The following is a 16,211-nucleotide window of genomic DNA, read 5'->3' on the forward strand; positions in this document are numbered from 1 at the left end:
TCGATTTGATTAAGCTGTTGTATTAGGAAATGAGATGTGACAAGTGACCGCCCAAGAACGAATCAAAATGGAGGTTTCGTGACCATTTTTCTCAGAAGGTTGAGTTTGACATCAGCTTAAAGGTCCCTATAGGTAGGCCTCAATTTGGATCAAGAGCTTTGAGGGAGATAAATGAACCTTTTCGATCCCTCAACATCAGACTAGGGTTCTAATCCGGCCCATCACGAACTCTAATCCGTATTTTCTGTCGTAAAATCCAATCGATAACACAACAACTGGCCAAGTCTGCGTTGGGTGGCCGTGTTAAGCAAAAAACTGGTGGGGACATCGGTTTACCTTGATATTTTAGAGGACTTGCGAGAAGAATCGGGTAAATGAAATGATATTGTAGAATATGCCACGCATGGTTTCAGTCTTTAGCCACAAGTGCAGTATATTATCTAACGAGATGTGGATAATCAAATCTTGCTTTAATTTAGATAAGGCCACCATCACAGCCTCAAAATATGGTGCCCAGGGCTTCTGAAGTACCATCTGAATGCTCTCGTTTCTTTTATCCTTGCCCTATCAAATTTTGATACGTTCTTAAGCAAATGAGGGCCGCACTTTGCGCTCTCAAAGTGATTTCAGGAAAGGACCTTTTCTCATGGTTTCCAGCTCTCTGCAGAATACGGCGTTTATTGACACAGCCTAAAATGGTCAGGCAATTATTTTCGGACTGCAAAGCGTGAGGTTGCGCAGCTTGATTGTTTATAGAGGTAGGTGGAAGACCTCTATCTGGAAAGTCCTCTGATGATGGGCATCCAAAAATATCCACCTATCGGAGCCATCATGGACTTTTTCGCCACCCTTTCCAGAAGACTGTTTGTCATCCCATTAAGATGGCAAAATAGTAAACCATGCCATGATCTATAAACCATAAATAGCCTTGGACTTGGTGGGCCCCATGATTGAATTTGGGATAGGGAAGTGAAAGGTTGATGTTCAAGCAATAAAATTTGATTGCTATTCTTGTAACTGTCATTTACTTTGTCAATTATATCCAATTTCTGTCAGTTGAACAACAGATTAAACACTTCATGTAATACCAACTTTACCATGCTAATGAAGAAATGAAAATTCAAGCATTTGAAATGCACTATAAAATAATCATTGCCAATTTTTGTTTTGCTAAAACTGGGATATCCTAACTACTTACTTATCAATCAATTATCCACCGGAAAGTTTATCAGCTTTGACCTAATCCACGGACTTTTAGAGATATGGACTGCAAACGGAAGCAAAAAATACCCCATCTCCTAAACCGCTCATCTTATTTTAAATAAGCACTTCATACGACCACATGATCTTGTTGAATAGATGAACTAAGCCAAGTTTGAGCCCAAACTTATGCTTGGGGAACACAGGAGACATGTTCAAAGTTATGTAGTAAACACTCCATAAAATTTGAATTTTCGGCCTGCACTTGGTCAGCTACATAAGCTTTGGACAACATAACTTTGAAACGATCGACTTTGCATGTAAATAATATAAAATTGACCTACCGTTAGTTAAAGAGATCTACGTTTCTTATTTCATTACTTTAATTCGAAAAGTGGCTCAAAGTGGCTATGACCAAGAGCAGGCCGATTTGCCGGGAAGCTCGTTGGCAGTCCATATTTCTAAAAGTCCGTGCCTAGTCATACCACGCAACCTAAATTCAATAGCTAGGAGAAAAACGAATCCCGAGTCGAAGTCTGAATTTGAGAGAGTGCGTGTATGCGTGTGTGTGTGTGTGTGTGCTCGAACTTGAAGTTAGCAGTTTAGCACTCAGGAGCGACTTGATGTCCTAGGTTGCTTGCGCTCGAAGGTCCGCCTCCCCACCCGGTCCACACCCGCCCCACGCCTCATTGTCCACTGGATTAGCGACATGGAAGGGTAAGCATTCCGGGGTCACCGCCCATCATTACCGATCCATTCGGAATATGTTTGTGTGTCTGTCTGAACGACCTCTGAATGACTAAATGGCTGTCCCTTTCCTTCCATGTTCTAGGCCTTGTCCGAGTTCAACCGCTCAACCTCCGCCCTTAACGGCCCCCACTTCCCCCTTGGACCTATCCCACTCGGCATCGGAACCCGCACCCACCCTGAGTCTCAGTAACGGGCGATGTGCCGCGGGCAGTGGACGTCTAGGTGGTCCGGGACCGCCCCTAACCGATCTATATCAATGGCGTGAGATTACTCAACCGTTTCTGGAAGCCACCAAAGGTTCGAGGCTCGATTGGATAGGTGTCCTTCACCATGGAGCCAGCCATCATGCTATGTGGCCTTTGTACATTTCAGAGCTGGTCTTGGGCGAACTTTTGCACGATGACATGTTCGGCTTATTTGAGGCCATGTCGGCCATTGAAATGATGGACCCCAAAATGGACGCAGGCATGCTGTGCAATCGGCAGAATCGCAAACCTCATTCCTTTCACACGGCTAAAGAGGTAAGTAAGATCAGCCCCAGGGGCAGAGAAAAAAGGGACGCCCGGGGGAAGGTTCATTTGATCTCATCCAATTCATTAATAACCATTATCTCTCGCCGAAATTGGGCTTTATTTGGCATAAAATTAACGAGAATCTCATCCTCTACTTGAGTAGAGGAAGTGTAGAATGGGAAAAGCCAAGTCAGATGATGGTAAGATAAACATGGGTCAGTGCCAAATCGTTCATTTTGAGTTCAATATGTGAAAAATCCCCTGGCTCGATCCAAAATTGGTAATTGGTTTTTTGAGATAAAATTGGTGTTTCATTCATTTCGAACGGTTATCTCAATGAGGCAAAGTTTAAAAAATGATTGATGGGTTGGAAATGATGAATTTCTTTATGATTGATTTCAGTCGGGCTACCTTCAATTGCGGGCGATTGAGTCAGCCCATCAAATTGCCATCATCGACCACACTTTAGCTTGTTTGGTGACTTGGTTAGAGGGGCACTCCTTGGCTCAAACTGTATTTACCAATCTCTACTTGCACTCACCATACGAGATCGACGACCCGATTATCAAGGCCTCTTCCATCTTAACCTTGAAACTCATCGACGTGATTCGGGACATTTTGTCTAGGTAAAGGCAGTTTCTCATGTCCTAATCGATACTGTTAAGCCAAGTTGAGTGTATCGATGATTGCACAATGTCGGTATACTTGGTATTATTTGATGGGAAACCTACTGTGATAAGTTGCTCAAGTTGATACTCTGCAGTATCTCCATCATGCATTCTTATGCATTTGAAGCTGATGGAACTGAAAACTTGTGCTAGAAATGCCTTGAATATTTTGCAGAGGCTCTGTCTACGAGGAAGAAGACTTTCAGCCCCTGGTCTACAATTTCAAGCTTTGTGAAGACATCAGTCCACTTAAGGCGGGATCCATGCTTCGCGAAGTGGAAGACGACCTCCAACGCGTTCTTCGCAATACCAAGTCAAAAACCGATGCCCAACAATCAAAAGAGGTCGGTGTGAAATAGCCATGTCTTGATCATCCCTTCGTCTTGAACGTGTTATTGTTTCAGCACGCCATGGCCAGTGCCTTATTCGCGCGGATACGATTTTGCCGCATGTTCTACCTCGCGCTGATCTCCTTGGTCAAACAAGATATCCCAGAAGGTCAGCGTCAATTGTCCAGTGCCTTGGAGCAAGTTAAAACCATGGCCTCTTCCACTCACTTGGGCACTCAAGTTGATATCTCGAAAGAGAATCCCATCGGCTTTGAGAGATTAGCCAATCAGCGTCTTCTACCCCCGACTTTCCCCCGATATACTGAGATCAAGTCGAATGAAGCCGCCGTGCAATTCTTCCAACGGACTGCTGAGCACCTCTTGGAAGCCACGAATGTGACACAATTGAACACCTTCCCGACGGTCCTGGAATTTTTCATCAATTTTAGTGCTCATCCCACGTGTGTAGTGTCTAGGTCAATGTTACAATTGCTGTATCAGCCATTGTACATGATGTCCCAGGTACCAGGAGTGACGTGTCCCGTAGACAAGAAGAATGTGCCTTTGTTCCAAGATCTGCTCAAGGATGCGTGTAGGGCATTCATCGCGCCTCCCGCATTAACTTCTACGAGCTACCCGCCATTTAATACTATAGAAGTAAGTTACCAGTTTCTGCTTGGTTTTACAAAGCTTAGTTTTTTTAAGCCACGAATAACTCGACCAAACTGCCAAAGCTTTTTTTTTAGTATAAAAGAACCCTTAGAGTGACTAGCGTTCTAGGAGGCAGCGAGAACCAGACAAGGTTTTTTCCCCAGGTGTCGTGGGTTCAAACCCTGTTGCTGGAAGTTGATCTTTGGAAGGAGATATCGTTTAGTGATGAGCGCACTTTCCTAGCATAAGAGAGGTCATCGGTCGATGCTTCTCCCTGACTTTTAGACACTAACCGTACAGACAGAAGAAGAACCAATCTTGGAAAAATGGGACAATGTGATGACCGGCATCGTTTCTAGCCCCCAACAATAAAAAAAAGAAAAGTCAAGGGGGCATCGGGCCGAATTGCAATGGAGTAAGGTTGTTTTTCTAAACTCTTGATACCCAGATGAAAAGCAAATAGTCTCTTAATGGCATTAAGCGTTTAAATATTTTTACAATTTGTGCTTCCGACACCGCAATTTCTGTCAAAGGCTGCAATTTTCATCCACCTCTAGCATGAATCATAGTTGGTCCTTGGTAAGGTTGAAACAAAAAGTTGTGAATCCCCCATTTGATGAAAACAACATGTTGATACATTTGAGTTATCAAGCTAGTTCACAGGAAGTCGAGAAAGAAAGAAAATATCCATCAGAAGGGTAAAAAATAAGGAAATCCGACAAATATCTATCCCCAAACCTTCGAAGAAGGTTTAATGTTTAATGTTACCAGGTTAAATATCTTTCGAGTCAAATGTGCTCTTTTTTTATATCACTGTCAATATCATTTCTAAGTAAAAGCGAATGAAAGTCGGATTTTAGCAAGTCACAAAATACAAAGAATACATTTTGAAAGATTTTAACAGCTGCTTTTCTCGATCTCGTCAATAGTAGCAGGCATACGAAATGTGTTCAATAGATGAATACGAAAACGCTAGGAAAATGCATAAATGAACGTATGCTTGATCGTATTGAAACAATTATCTTCTTTGTTGTTGTTATAATGAAAAGCGTATAATAAGCATCATTCACATTCACCGCAGAGAACTGAAGATGTTTGTTTCCATCCAAGTCGAAATTGAAAGTGAACACAATGAGTTGCTCTTTTTTGTGCCCTCGTTCCAGATCAAGAATAGCGTGGACAGCTTCTTTAATCAGTGTTGTCGTCCCATGGGCCTGCTTCTGCAAACTTTTGGACACAATCAAGCCCGGCGAAGAGACAAAATTGCAACGTTACTGGAGGAATTCGCAGCCATCCAAGAAGTGGTAAGTCCAAAGGGATCCTAAGTCACATGGGAAAACCTCCGCGTCGTCTTTGCATTTGGTTTATATGGCCCTCGTTTAATGAAAGTCCGCTTTTGGTTGACATGCGTCGTTGATGAAATTCATTGGAGCGGTTACTGAAGATGGAAATGAAGCTTTCGCACAGACGGTCGAGGGCTCATTTTTAATTCATTGAAATGCAAATTTGCAACAATTCTTGGTGATTCAAAGGCGAAGAGTAGCTTCTATTTCTTACTGCTCCAGTGTATGTTGAAGCTCAGCTAATGTGTCTTAAGAATAGCTTCATAAATCTTGGATGCACACTAGCTACCACTAGTTTGCTATAAATCTTCATATCCTTGGCTTCTGTTCTCATATTCAAATGAGGGAAATTTCAAACATGATGGAGCAAAACTGAGTCCTGAGAGGGCTCAGACCCCTTTAATATAGTTAAGAGACCTGTTTGTACGGAGAGAAAGAATCATTGATGTTAATGGACCTCTCGAGGATTTCTCTGTTGTACTTTTCTTTCTCTCTCATTTTATTCCATTAACCATATGAATGCTAATGGTTGGCAAGGATGAGTTTGGTTGTCCAGATTAGTTTGAATAGACCTAAAACTAGACCTCAAGGCAGGTGGTTCTTAATCCGAGTCGAAGTAAAGAAACGTGTGTTTCTTGTGTGCCAAATCCCATTCTTTTCCTTTCCTTATGACTCGTTGAGCTTTGCTGGTTTTTGTATGGGCTCGGCGGTGACGAGATTTAATTTACTAATGCCAAGAGCATTTATGAGGCGTGCACAAGTTATGAATATATTTGCGAGCTCTTCCTCTCGGTTACCCGTGTCATTCAAGCGAGAGAATACTTCTGCAATGAATAAGAATACATATCTAACATGTTCTTTGTTTCTTCACTTTCAGTCTGACAAGTTGGATGACATGCTAAATTCGATGTCGCAGTCCGGCGATGGTCCTCGTCCCCATATGCTGTTCTTCAGCACTTGGCTCCTTTACCACGTGCTCCGTTTAATGGTCCGTTACCTTTTGTCCGGCTTTGAATTGGAGCTCTACTCCACGCATGAATACCCATATCTCTATTGGTACTTGTACGAGCTTTTATTTCCCTGGTTGATCACTTGTCTTCATCGTGCCGACACGAACTTAGTGGAACACGAACAGTTGGCAGAGTCCCTCCGGAACGCCGGTAAGCAAGCAATCACAATAAACAAGCTCAATGGACCCCGGGCAAAAGTGACAACATGCGAAGCATTGTCTTAAGCGACACGTTGGTTGGTTGAATTGAGGTGAACATTTTCTCTGGGAAACATTGCCGTGCCAAGGATTGACACGAGTGACAGCGAGCCTTTTCAAGGCCGCTGAGGCTTTGCGAATATGTATGCTACAAATGTTGCTATTATCTTCTAGTTTCAAGGTCATGAAACCAGTGCATTCGTATTGTAATATTTATAGAACGAGCTATAAATTATCACAGCTCATTAATTTGCTCAAAGAATAGAACATGACAGTCAAATTATGGCCCCATAACCTTGTGTATGGTAAGGAAGTCGCTCCCGAAGTGCATAGTTTGTGCCATAAAGGTCAATCATTTAGATTGCCACCGACTTGAAATTGACTTGAAAGTTCCTGTACAAGCCCATGTGAGATTGTAATGGAAAAGCCCACCCAAGGATGTCTTAGCTCGGCTCAAAATGGAATCTCGTCATGTATGTTGATGTTTATGACTTTGCCAAAGCACTTAAGATTGGAAGGCAGATAAATTCCCACGACGAAAGAAAAACTTTGTATCTTCCTACCAAAGACTCTTGGCGAGCGATAAATCAAGGTTCAAGGAGCCTTCTCAGTTGACTCCCCAGGTTATCATTCTGCTCTGGTGAACTGCTACCTACTATGGTGTCAACTGCAGGGTATCGTTTTTCCCCTCGCCTTTTTAACCACCAAACTTTACTCATTCTCCGTGTTTTTTTACTATCTTACAGGCAAAAATAAGAAGAAAGTCAAGAATGCCAACAAGAAGAAGGCAACTCCAAGGCCCTATTCCAAGGAGATCACCCTATTTCAAGGAAAAGCTTCGCTTTGCGCAGGATACTTTAAGGTTCGTTTTGGTACGATACTCTCAAGATATGCAACTCAATTAGGAAAAGCACTTAGAAAGTGGTTGGGCGGAGCTTGAGTTTACAGAGTGCAACTACAAGTTAATGTTTTTACAACATTCAATGTGCTCACAAACACCCCCGTTGATGTGGTGGGCCTCGATTCTCTAATGCAGGCATAAGGTTGAAGAAAGAGTAAGACTTTTTAGAGCGTTTTTTGGTCCTTTCTGTTAGAATGAGAAAGTTGTTTTTTAAGCCAAGAAATGACCATGGTACTGCATTTGAGAGTGGAACAAAGGTCCTTATTAGGTTCCTCACGGGCCAGATAGTGAGTCCTGGATCGCGAGTTCTTTTTTTCTCCGCTGCTGTGATCTTTTGAAGTGAAATTGGAGGAAATCATGAGAGTTGTTCAACTTTTAAGAAGTGTGCGGGAAATGGCTGTACTTTCCTTTCAAGGCTGAATGCGTGGATAGGAGCCTTGATCAACATTTATGAGTGTTAAAACTTGCAAAACGGTTGCCCACTTGAGCGAACTTTTCAAGGAACAGCCCTGTCAAGGATATCGTAAAAAGCCAGGATAGAGTTTTTCAATTCCAAATGCATTTATTCGTTAGAGTTTGCAGCTCTAATGATCGTGCCGAGTTCTTTATCGCTGAAACTTTAAAGAGCCCTTTTATTTTTTATGTGATTGTGCATTCATCAGCCTACTTTCTTCCCTCTCCCAAATTCAGTTAATGGTGGCCTTAAAGAAAGAGTCGAAAATCCTAGTCCCAGATCCTACATTCGACAACGAGGCTGTGAGGTACGAGCATCGCTTCCTCCCATTTGCATCTCTATTTACGCCTCCAATCATGCCCTATGGGTAAGGAAAAATGCCGAAAAAAGTGAGATTCAACCTTCATCCTCTAAAAACGAAAACCAAATCCCCTTTTCAGTCAATTTCTTGAAGTGCATGACCACACTGCCAAATCTCCATCGTCAGAGCTCCTCCTAGCCGCCTCAAAAGACTTCCTGAGGTCTCGCCAAATTTTCGAGACAATACTCACGTCCTTGGTGCCTGCGTCCACGTTGAACTCGTCCGTGGGTCAGAATTTGGGCAATGCCGAGGACGTGGCCTCGTTGGTGTCAATATGCAAGAACAACTGCGTAGTGGCAGGGATCCTCTCCCGTGATAGCTCTCGAAACGTCAGTTTCGACTTCACCACCAACTCCACATTTCCCTCTGTTAAAATTACCTGATCCACATACATCTCTCGTTAGGTTATTGCTAAGTCTGGTATCTCTCTCAGATCTCTCTCTGTCTCTCTCTTTGTTAAGAAATAAATGTCATTTGAAACCCCCAGTAAACTTCCTGATACGATTACATTCTAGAAGCGTTCCCAGGGAGCTCTCTCAAATTTGCAACCTCTTGCTCGGGTGTGCAACAAAAATTCTGTTGTTAAACTTTCCTCGCGAGTTTCGGAGACCCTAGAAGTGGGTGGTGGGCAATCCCGCGGGAGTTTTGATGCACAAATCCTTACTGACGTCACCCGGTCGACCTTTTAGGCCAAACTAGAACAAACAACATCTCTTTCTCCCTAGCTGGGCAGAAACTTCAAATTCAAGTTTTCCCGCCAATTCAGTTCTGTGTTGTGATTGGTCGGTGTAAATTGAGCTCGACCAATCAATACTCCGTGCTCCAAATTCAAAATCGTTCTTTTGTATCTTTAACTTCCATACCCTCAAAGAGGCGTTGATTATTGGCCGGATTTAGGCCAAATCTGTCGATCAAGGGCGTTGTTTGGCCTTTGTGGTGACATTTCAAAGGTGCTACTAGGGCTTGGTCAAAATTAGGTGTTCAAGGATACCTGACATTGTCTTTGGCTGCCTGCCAGAGGAATTTAAAAAGCCGAGTTGGGCTCGGTCTTGTTTCATCCACGTTTCGTTTCGTCGCTCGTGGTGTCCTGTGAGTCTCTCTCACAGGACTAGTTCACTGGCCTTTTACCATAATAGTCCATTTAGCATTTTAACTCTTTCACAATGCACAACCATGAAACAGCAGGAATCGTACACAAATTCACACCAGCGGCCTAAAGTGACCTAGAACGGCATAGGTTTGTAAAGTTTACTAACCACAGTGATTATTTTCTTTATATTTGATGCTACATACCACACCACACATGCATGCATCTTCATAGTCAAGATGCCTTCTACAACGTGTACTCAATTCAAGTGTTATGTGATCTTCCGATGTGCTTTGGGATTGTTGGATTTCATCTTGGATCTGATCCATGCAGTGTTCTTGTTCGTACAGTTACACCCTTTTTGGGCCACTCTCACCTTGATCTTTTCGCTCACTGGATTCATATTTGCGGCCTTTTCGGTCAAAGTTGGACAATGGCAACGCGGCGATGGCATGTCCAAGCAAAAGTTCTTCCTCCTATCCATGAGGGCCTTGGCCACGATCTTTGAAGGCTTGTTCGAATCCGGACCTCAACTCATTCTACAAGTCAACCTCATACTTCATGGCATTCATACGCAGGATATGATTGTGATATTTGACGAACATGCCCTCTGGTCTTGGCCGTGGTTCCGGGGGCTCATCCATAGCATCAGCCTGGTCTCCAGTTTTGGATCTCTAGTGGTTACCATGTTGTTCTACAACGAAGAGCGATGGGATGCCAATCGACCTGGCCTTTTCATGTCAGCCTTGTTTGTGCACATCTTCTGCTGTCTCTACAGAATCATTCTGGGCTCGGTCATGTTTGCCATTGCACCATTTTACACGGCACTAATGGCCCTGACGTTATATACTATCCATGTAATGGTCTTCAAACTGATGTCGGATGGGTCCTGGGAAGCGATATTGTTCGCTTACGCCTCTTTATACTCTCCTTCCGGGCATACGAAGAGTGACCAATGTCCCGATGGAATCAGGATTCGAAGCTACAGCTATGCCGGAGTTCGACCCAAAGATCACATGTCCAGCGACTTAGAGCGGGTAAAAATCAACCATGAAAGTCTGCTCAAACGTGTTCGAAACACCCACATTGCATTTTTTTTGGTGTCACTCCTCTTACTGATACCTTACATTCTTTTACTGGAGTTGTGCTTGTTCAAACCTCAGCCGTCCGTCAACTATCATTTTCAAGATGTTGGGGAGGTGATGTTCCTCACGCAAGAGAACACTATAGTGCAAGCATTTAGAAGCCGCCTCACTCTGTATTTAACCCCACTTTTGCTCATGGTGGTCTCAATCCTGGGCCAATTGTGGAACTTTAACCAATGCAAGTTCACTTGCGATGCCATTCGCCAGTGGTGCGACTCTACTCCTGCCAGGTCTCGATCCAATAGTCGATCCGGAACATTCCAACGCGGCCGAAGTGCACCACCCTCTTTGAGCAGAGCCACGGCTCCCAAGCACCTGCCTCATCCGCCCCAACAAACCGATTTCTCTGATACAGAGAGCCTGAACGGGGCAGGAGATACCGCCACACTTCCTTTAAGACCCCCACCTTACAACCCCCACATCTCACCACCCGTCAGTCCTAAAGCCACCAGCCAAGCTTTGCCCGTCAGTTTGCCACCGGGATGTCGGAAGTGCGGTCGGAAGACGTGTATCACTTGCGAATTATTCATTGAAGGAAGTGTATTCAAGTCCACCATGACAGGAAAGGTCTACCGCTTCATGACTAGTGTCACATGTGACAGTCCCAACGTGGTTTATTTGGTGAGTTACCTTCACCCTAACACCAAGTTGTTGAAACTTGAAAACAAATGTTGCTTATGTTCTTGTTCAAGGTTACTTGTGGAAAATGTAAAAAGCAATATGTGGGAAAGACCGATCAGACCCTACGACAGAGGCATTACGGACATCGAAGGGAGATTGAGTTACAATCAACGCCCCTGGGCAAACATTTTGCTCTGGACTGTGGATATATTTTTTGGAGGATGCAGGTTAGAACTCGTTCACGTTGGCACTCGTCCTCAACAACATTTTTTCCTCCTTGCTTTACAATTCATGGTGTCTTTGTCCCTGCTCTCTTTGGTCTTGATGGAGATGGTCTTCGTTGACCTTGGTGTCGGCTGAAGTTTGCTGCCTAAATATTGAAGGAAGCACCCAAAGTTATCTATTCGCTTCGTCAAGGTTGCCCATTTCCTGGACGGACCCTTTCTGCTTTCCTCGTACGTTCTGACAGCCCAGCGCTCGGGTTAAACAAACCGATCAGTGAATCAATTTGTGCCTCCCTAATCATGTCCTCCAGACTTTCTTCGGGTCTCTAATGCCTCACGTGAGGCATGTCCAATTTTTGTAATGAGCTTCGTCAGGCTCGTCTCTCAGACCATAACTTCTTAGGAGGCTTCGTTTTTCCTTTCACCATTTCTTTCACTCCGTCTTAGTCCTCTGCTACACTTTCAAGAAAAGAACCATCGTTTGATGGTTGAAAGATTAAACTATTATCCTAGAATATTGAAGCATATCAAGTGCTTATTAAGAGGACTGTTTTCACATATTTGATTCGATTTGCGTTTTTTTTTATTTGATATAATAAGCTTGTGTTTCGCACCAACACCCAGTCGAGCTGAGGAGTAAGGAATCAATGCCTAAGGAGAGCTGTGGCCTCTAATTGACCTGATATTTCCTCATGACAGCCTTAATGAACCTTCGACACGACTCCCATCGTCTTAATGGTAGGGTTTGACCAGGCCTTTGTTTGCTCACCCGTCGAAGCGACCATCTATCACAACAAAGTCAATCCAACTCTTCATTTCTCAGGTTTTTGTTCAAAAGTGTTGTTAAGTTACCCAAATAGTTCTTTCGGAAGTGAGGCTCGATTGTAAATGATCATTGAATTACAATAATGATTAGACCCGGCCAAACTCATGTAATCTTCAGGGCTGTTAAAAAGATGGAACAGATTACAGTTCCAATTACTTCGACCAAAATGAGTTATTCATTACTCAACTATTCCTCTGAAACAAGGAATGGCGTTAATTGTAGGTCACTCTTTTCAGGACTGTTGCTTGATCATAGCTATACTTTTCCATATCTGGCCCATAAAATGAATTTGCAAAATATAGATAAGTGAAAAGCAACCCAAGGGGCAAATATTTGCAAGAAGGCAAAAACTCTCTAACAACCGGAAGGAGTTGTACCTCAATGGTTAATATAAGTAAATACACTTTATCTGCAAAGTTGAGAAATTTAGTTTAACATTTTCAAGCAGAGGATGACTTCCTGTCAGCCAACTAAATTACGATTGTGCTCTGAGTCACATTTACTATAAAAGTACTCAATTAAAGAGACTAACCGTGTTGACAGATACTTGACCAATAATCATCCAACTCAAATTCGTTGGTAGACCAAATATCATATAAAGATTGAAAGGTAATAAATAGACGAATTATAACCTTTCATTTTAATAATACTGGGGACTACATTTCCTGTAGAGTTTAGAAAAGCCCGTGAAAAACCAACTCGAAAAAAAAATCAATGCAAATGCAAGATTCAAATCTTCAATATCGCCAAGAGCCGAGCACAAATTTTTACCCTGACCTGCTATCCAATTTTTTTGTCAGTCTCTGGGAAGGTTTGCCAAAAAAACTCAAACTTCCCTCAGTCGCGAAGAGAGACACCAAAATGTAAAGGTCTCTTTGGAAGTCGGGGAAAAAAGGAACGAGTAATTTTGGGATTTTTTGTCGTTATGATTACACCATTTTGAGATGTAATGAAATATATAGAAAAAGACATTTCGGTATTACTGCCCTGAAATTTGGCGCAAACTTGCAGCACACCCTGGACTCCTAGGCTCAAAATCATCCAACATGTCTTGACAAAATGGCTGAAAGGAACTTGCAATCGAAAATGGTTGGCCTTGGAAAAGTAGTGATTTAGTTAAACTTTTGTGCTAACCTTTTACCCCGGCGAAGAATTACTTCAAACTTGTAATAGATTCTTTACTGCTGCTGGAAATGAAATTCTCAGCAATTCAAGATCCAAACTTATTTATATTACTGTTATATATTGTTATAATATCTGATCCACCAACGAATTAGAGTTGGCAGATCTGGTAAGCTCTTGAGTATAGATTTGATCGGAAATTTTGATCAAAAAATTGTCCAAATCTGACTTAAAACATGCTATAAGGGAGCCCGAGAAAAAAGAGAGGGAGGGGAATTGATTGATGTAATTAGTTTGGATAAATGAGAGTTTGAAGGTGCTCTCGAATCAATTTTTTTAATTGAAAGCTAGATCGTGTAGTGGAGCGCATGAACTCAATCTGATATTACTGAGGAAATACAAAGATTGAGCATTGAACGTGAACTTCCCTCTCTGAGCTCTTTGCTTTCCAGAGGCCCAATCTGGTGGTATTGAATGAGATATTACTTTGAATCATAAACCTTGAAATCAAATCACTTTAGAGTTTTAATTACCTAAATTGTTGCTCAAATATTTCTCGAAACAATAGCCAGCTTTTGTTAGGGAATACGTTCGTATCGACTGTTTGCGCAATAACCAGTGCCACTTGTAAACCTTCGTTTTGTTGACTCACTTGTCGAGGAAGCAGAAGTTAGAGTCGGCAACAATGCAATAAATATGAAAGCAAGGACCATGAAAATGGGTGTGACTTTACATACTCAAAGACCCACACTTTAAAGCCACCAAAGAACTGTTGTATTTGCTTACAAGTGGCAAACTCATCATCTGCAGGGTCCACATGGATTGAGGATCACTGGTCGCCGAGTCTTGCACTACAGATCCTTGATATTTTTTTCGTTTTTTTACGTTTTCCCTCAACTAACATGCACCGGTTGCTCTAAATTCTTGACAGGTTTCATTGACAGTTATAGTCTGCCAGAAACTAATTCAAAATGTTCTTTCTTCACTGCGATGAAACAGTTTCTTGATTAATAGTGCATGTTCGAACACCTGTCTGATCTTTCTCAAGAGTCTCTTGGAGTCTAACCAGTCCTCAAATACAGGGATAACCATATGTTTCAGGTCAGGGTTAATAAGATTAAGGGTTTTGTTTTGCAGGGGAAAACAATACTTTTTTTCGGAAAATCCACGCTTTGCGTTGATACCAGCACTTGGGCGCTTGAAAACCGATTAGCAAGGGGCACGCATGGCATCTTAATTCAAATCGTCCAAAACTTCGAGAAAAAATAACTCTAGGCCGCTGATGCTACTGAAACTAATTGCTCTGACTTTCTTCTACTGAACAAACTAGATTGTGAAGTCTATCACATTGAGATTCGGAGGAAAATGTGGCCAATAATCTTTGGGCTAGAAATTCCGATTTCTTTTTGATTTTTTTTGCATTTGGAATCGTAAAGAGGCTTACTTAAATCATTGACAATCTCTTGCCAACTTAGGGCGGCTTTACACTAGGTTGGAAAAAACGAGATTGAATCCGGTTTGAGGATTGAAGTAGGGCTAGTGTTGGGGCGAGCTTTTGGTGTTTGAGTCTTTTTGTTCGACTTAAGTTCAGTGAAAGACTAGAGTCCTCTGCTGGACTCGCCCCAGCACTAGTCCTATTTCAATCCTCAAACCGGATTCAATCTCGGTTTTCCATCCTAATGTAAAGCCGCCCTTACTCTCTTATTGTGGAGTTTAAGAATGGCTCGGAGTCCTTCCATAGGGTGAACACCTTTGCCATTAGAGGATTATATTTTAGTCACCAATTTTTGATATAAGACCAAGCATTCATAAACATGTCAAGCAATTGGGGACAAGTTGATCTGGTAATTCAAACTGCTTGGACCTGAGGTGTCCCAACACATACGGTTATCCCTGTAAGACTGCTGCTAGTCTTGTATCGTCTGCCATCAAAGCACCAAGTCTCTTTCGGAGAGAAGAGACAGGGTTCTCTCTTGGCGACCCAAAAGGCTGGCAAACACGAACCAATCTAAAGTAACTAATGAGGCTCCATGTCGCCTTATCGCGAATTCCACCGTTGACAACTTGGTTCCTTGCACTTTCGTAATGGAGGACACAGTAGAGCTCATGATTAGACGTTTCTTATTGAATTTTTTTAAATGTTTTGGCTGGCTAACGCACTTGATCAATCAAGACTTGCCGTTGTAAGGATAATTTTACCAAACTTTTATCACCACAATGAGCTTTGTGAGGACTGAGATGAGGGTCGTTTTTTGACAAAGAACTCGGAAACTTCGCATTTATGAGGCGATTGAAAGGACGACAGGAAAAGGCGAGTCAGCTAGCGCCTTCAAAAGTCTACTTTGTGACAAACGTTTCATTTTAAAGGTGCCGCTGAGAACCTAAAAGCATCACGATTGACCAATTTTAACCGTGACGTGACCAATCTCTTTATTTTTCTAGATTATTGACCAAACCATGGATGAACTTGGACGCCGAGAAGGATACTGGCAACACGAATTGATGACCCTTTTACCTTGGGGGCTCAATACCCGCGACGAACTCAATGGAGGAATGGACATAAGTGTAAAGAACCCTCGGCACTCGGCTGCAGTCTGAAAGTGCTCGATTTCAGATATTACGCTTTCAAATACATACTTAGTAATACTTATAGGCTCTTAAAATGTCATAGATCATTTTTAACCGACGTCTGAAATCATTTATTCTCTTACAACTAGACACAGTGACAGTAGTATATGCACTTTTTGGGTATTGAATGCAAGCCAACGACTTCTGCGCTGAAAGCTGAAAGGTGTTTAATCGTTGTAGTC

The 16,211-nt window shown here is 42.5% G+C and overlaps 2 protein-coding genes across 3 annotated transcripts; both read left to right on the forward strand.

Moving 5' to 3' along the window:
• Positions 1 to 1,733: 1,733 nt before the first annotated feature.
• Positions 1,734 to 8,867, forward strand: LOC131878747 (N-alpha-acetyltransferase 35, NatC auxiliary subunit-like). Of its 2 annotated transcripts, XM_059224856.1 has the most exons (12): positions 1,734 to 1,917; positions 2,033 to 2,247; positions 2,323 to 2,471; positions 2,865 to 3,088; positions 3,306 to 3,474; positions 3,535 to 4,116; positions 5,274 to 5,414; positions 6,331 to 6,613; positions 7,407 to 7,522; positions 8,252 to 8,382; positions 8,456 to 8,650; positions 8,756 to 8,867. In XM_059224856.1, exons 1-12 carry the CDS (start codon positions 1,910 to 1,912, stop codon positions 8,757 to 8,759), a joined length of 2,217 nt encoding a protein of 738 aa, XP_059080839.1. In that variant the 5' UTR covers positions 1,734 to 1,909; the 3' UTR covers positions 8,760 to 8,867. The 2 variants fall into 2 exon arrangements, with proteins under 2 accessions (XP_059080839.1, XP_059080838.1); XM_059224855.1 differs by having other exon boundaries at positions 1,736 to 1,917; positions 8,456 to 8,867.
• A 315-nt stretch (positions 8,868 to 9,182) lies between these two features.
• Positions 9,183 to 16,087, forward strand: LOC131878749 (uncharacterized). The gene is made up of 3 exons (XM_059224861.1): positions 9,183 to 11,229; positions 11,301 to 11,456; positions 15,844 to 16,087. The coding sequence occupies exons 1-3, from the start codon at positions 9,703 to 9,705 to the stop codon at positions 15,997 to 15,999; spliced, it is 1,839 nt and encodes a 612-aa protein (XP_059080844.1). The 5' UTR covers positions 9,183 to 9,702; the 3' UTR covers positions 16,000 to 16,087.
• The last annotated feature ends 124 nt before the right edge of the window (positions 16,088 to 16,211 follow it).

Source organism: Tigriopus californicus, chromosome 4, assembly GCF_007210705.1.
Source record: "Tigriopus californicus strain San Diego chromosome 4, Tcal_SD_v2.1, whole genome shotgun sequence".
In the NCBI taxonomy this organism is placed as follows: Eukaryota; Metazoa; Arthropoda; class Copepoda; order Harpacticoida; family Harpacticidae; genus Tigriopus; species Tigriopus californicus.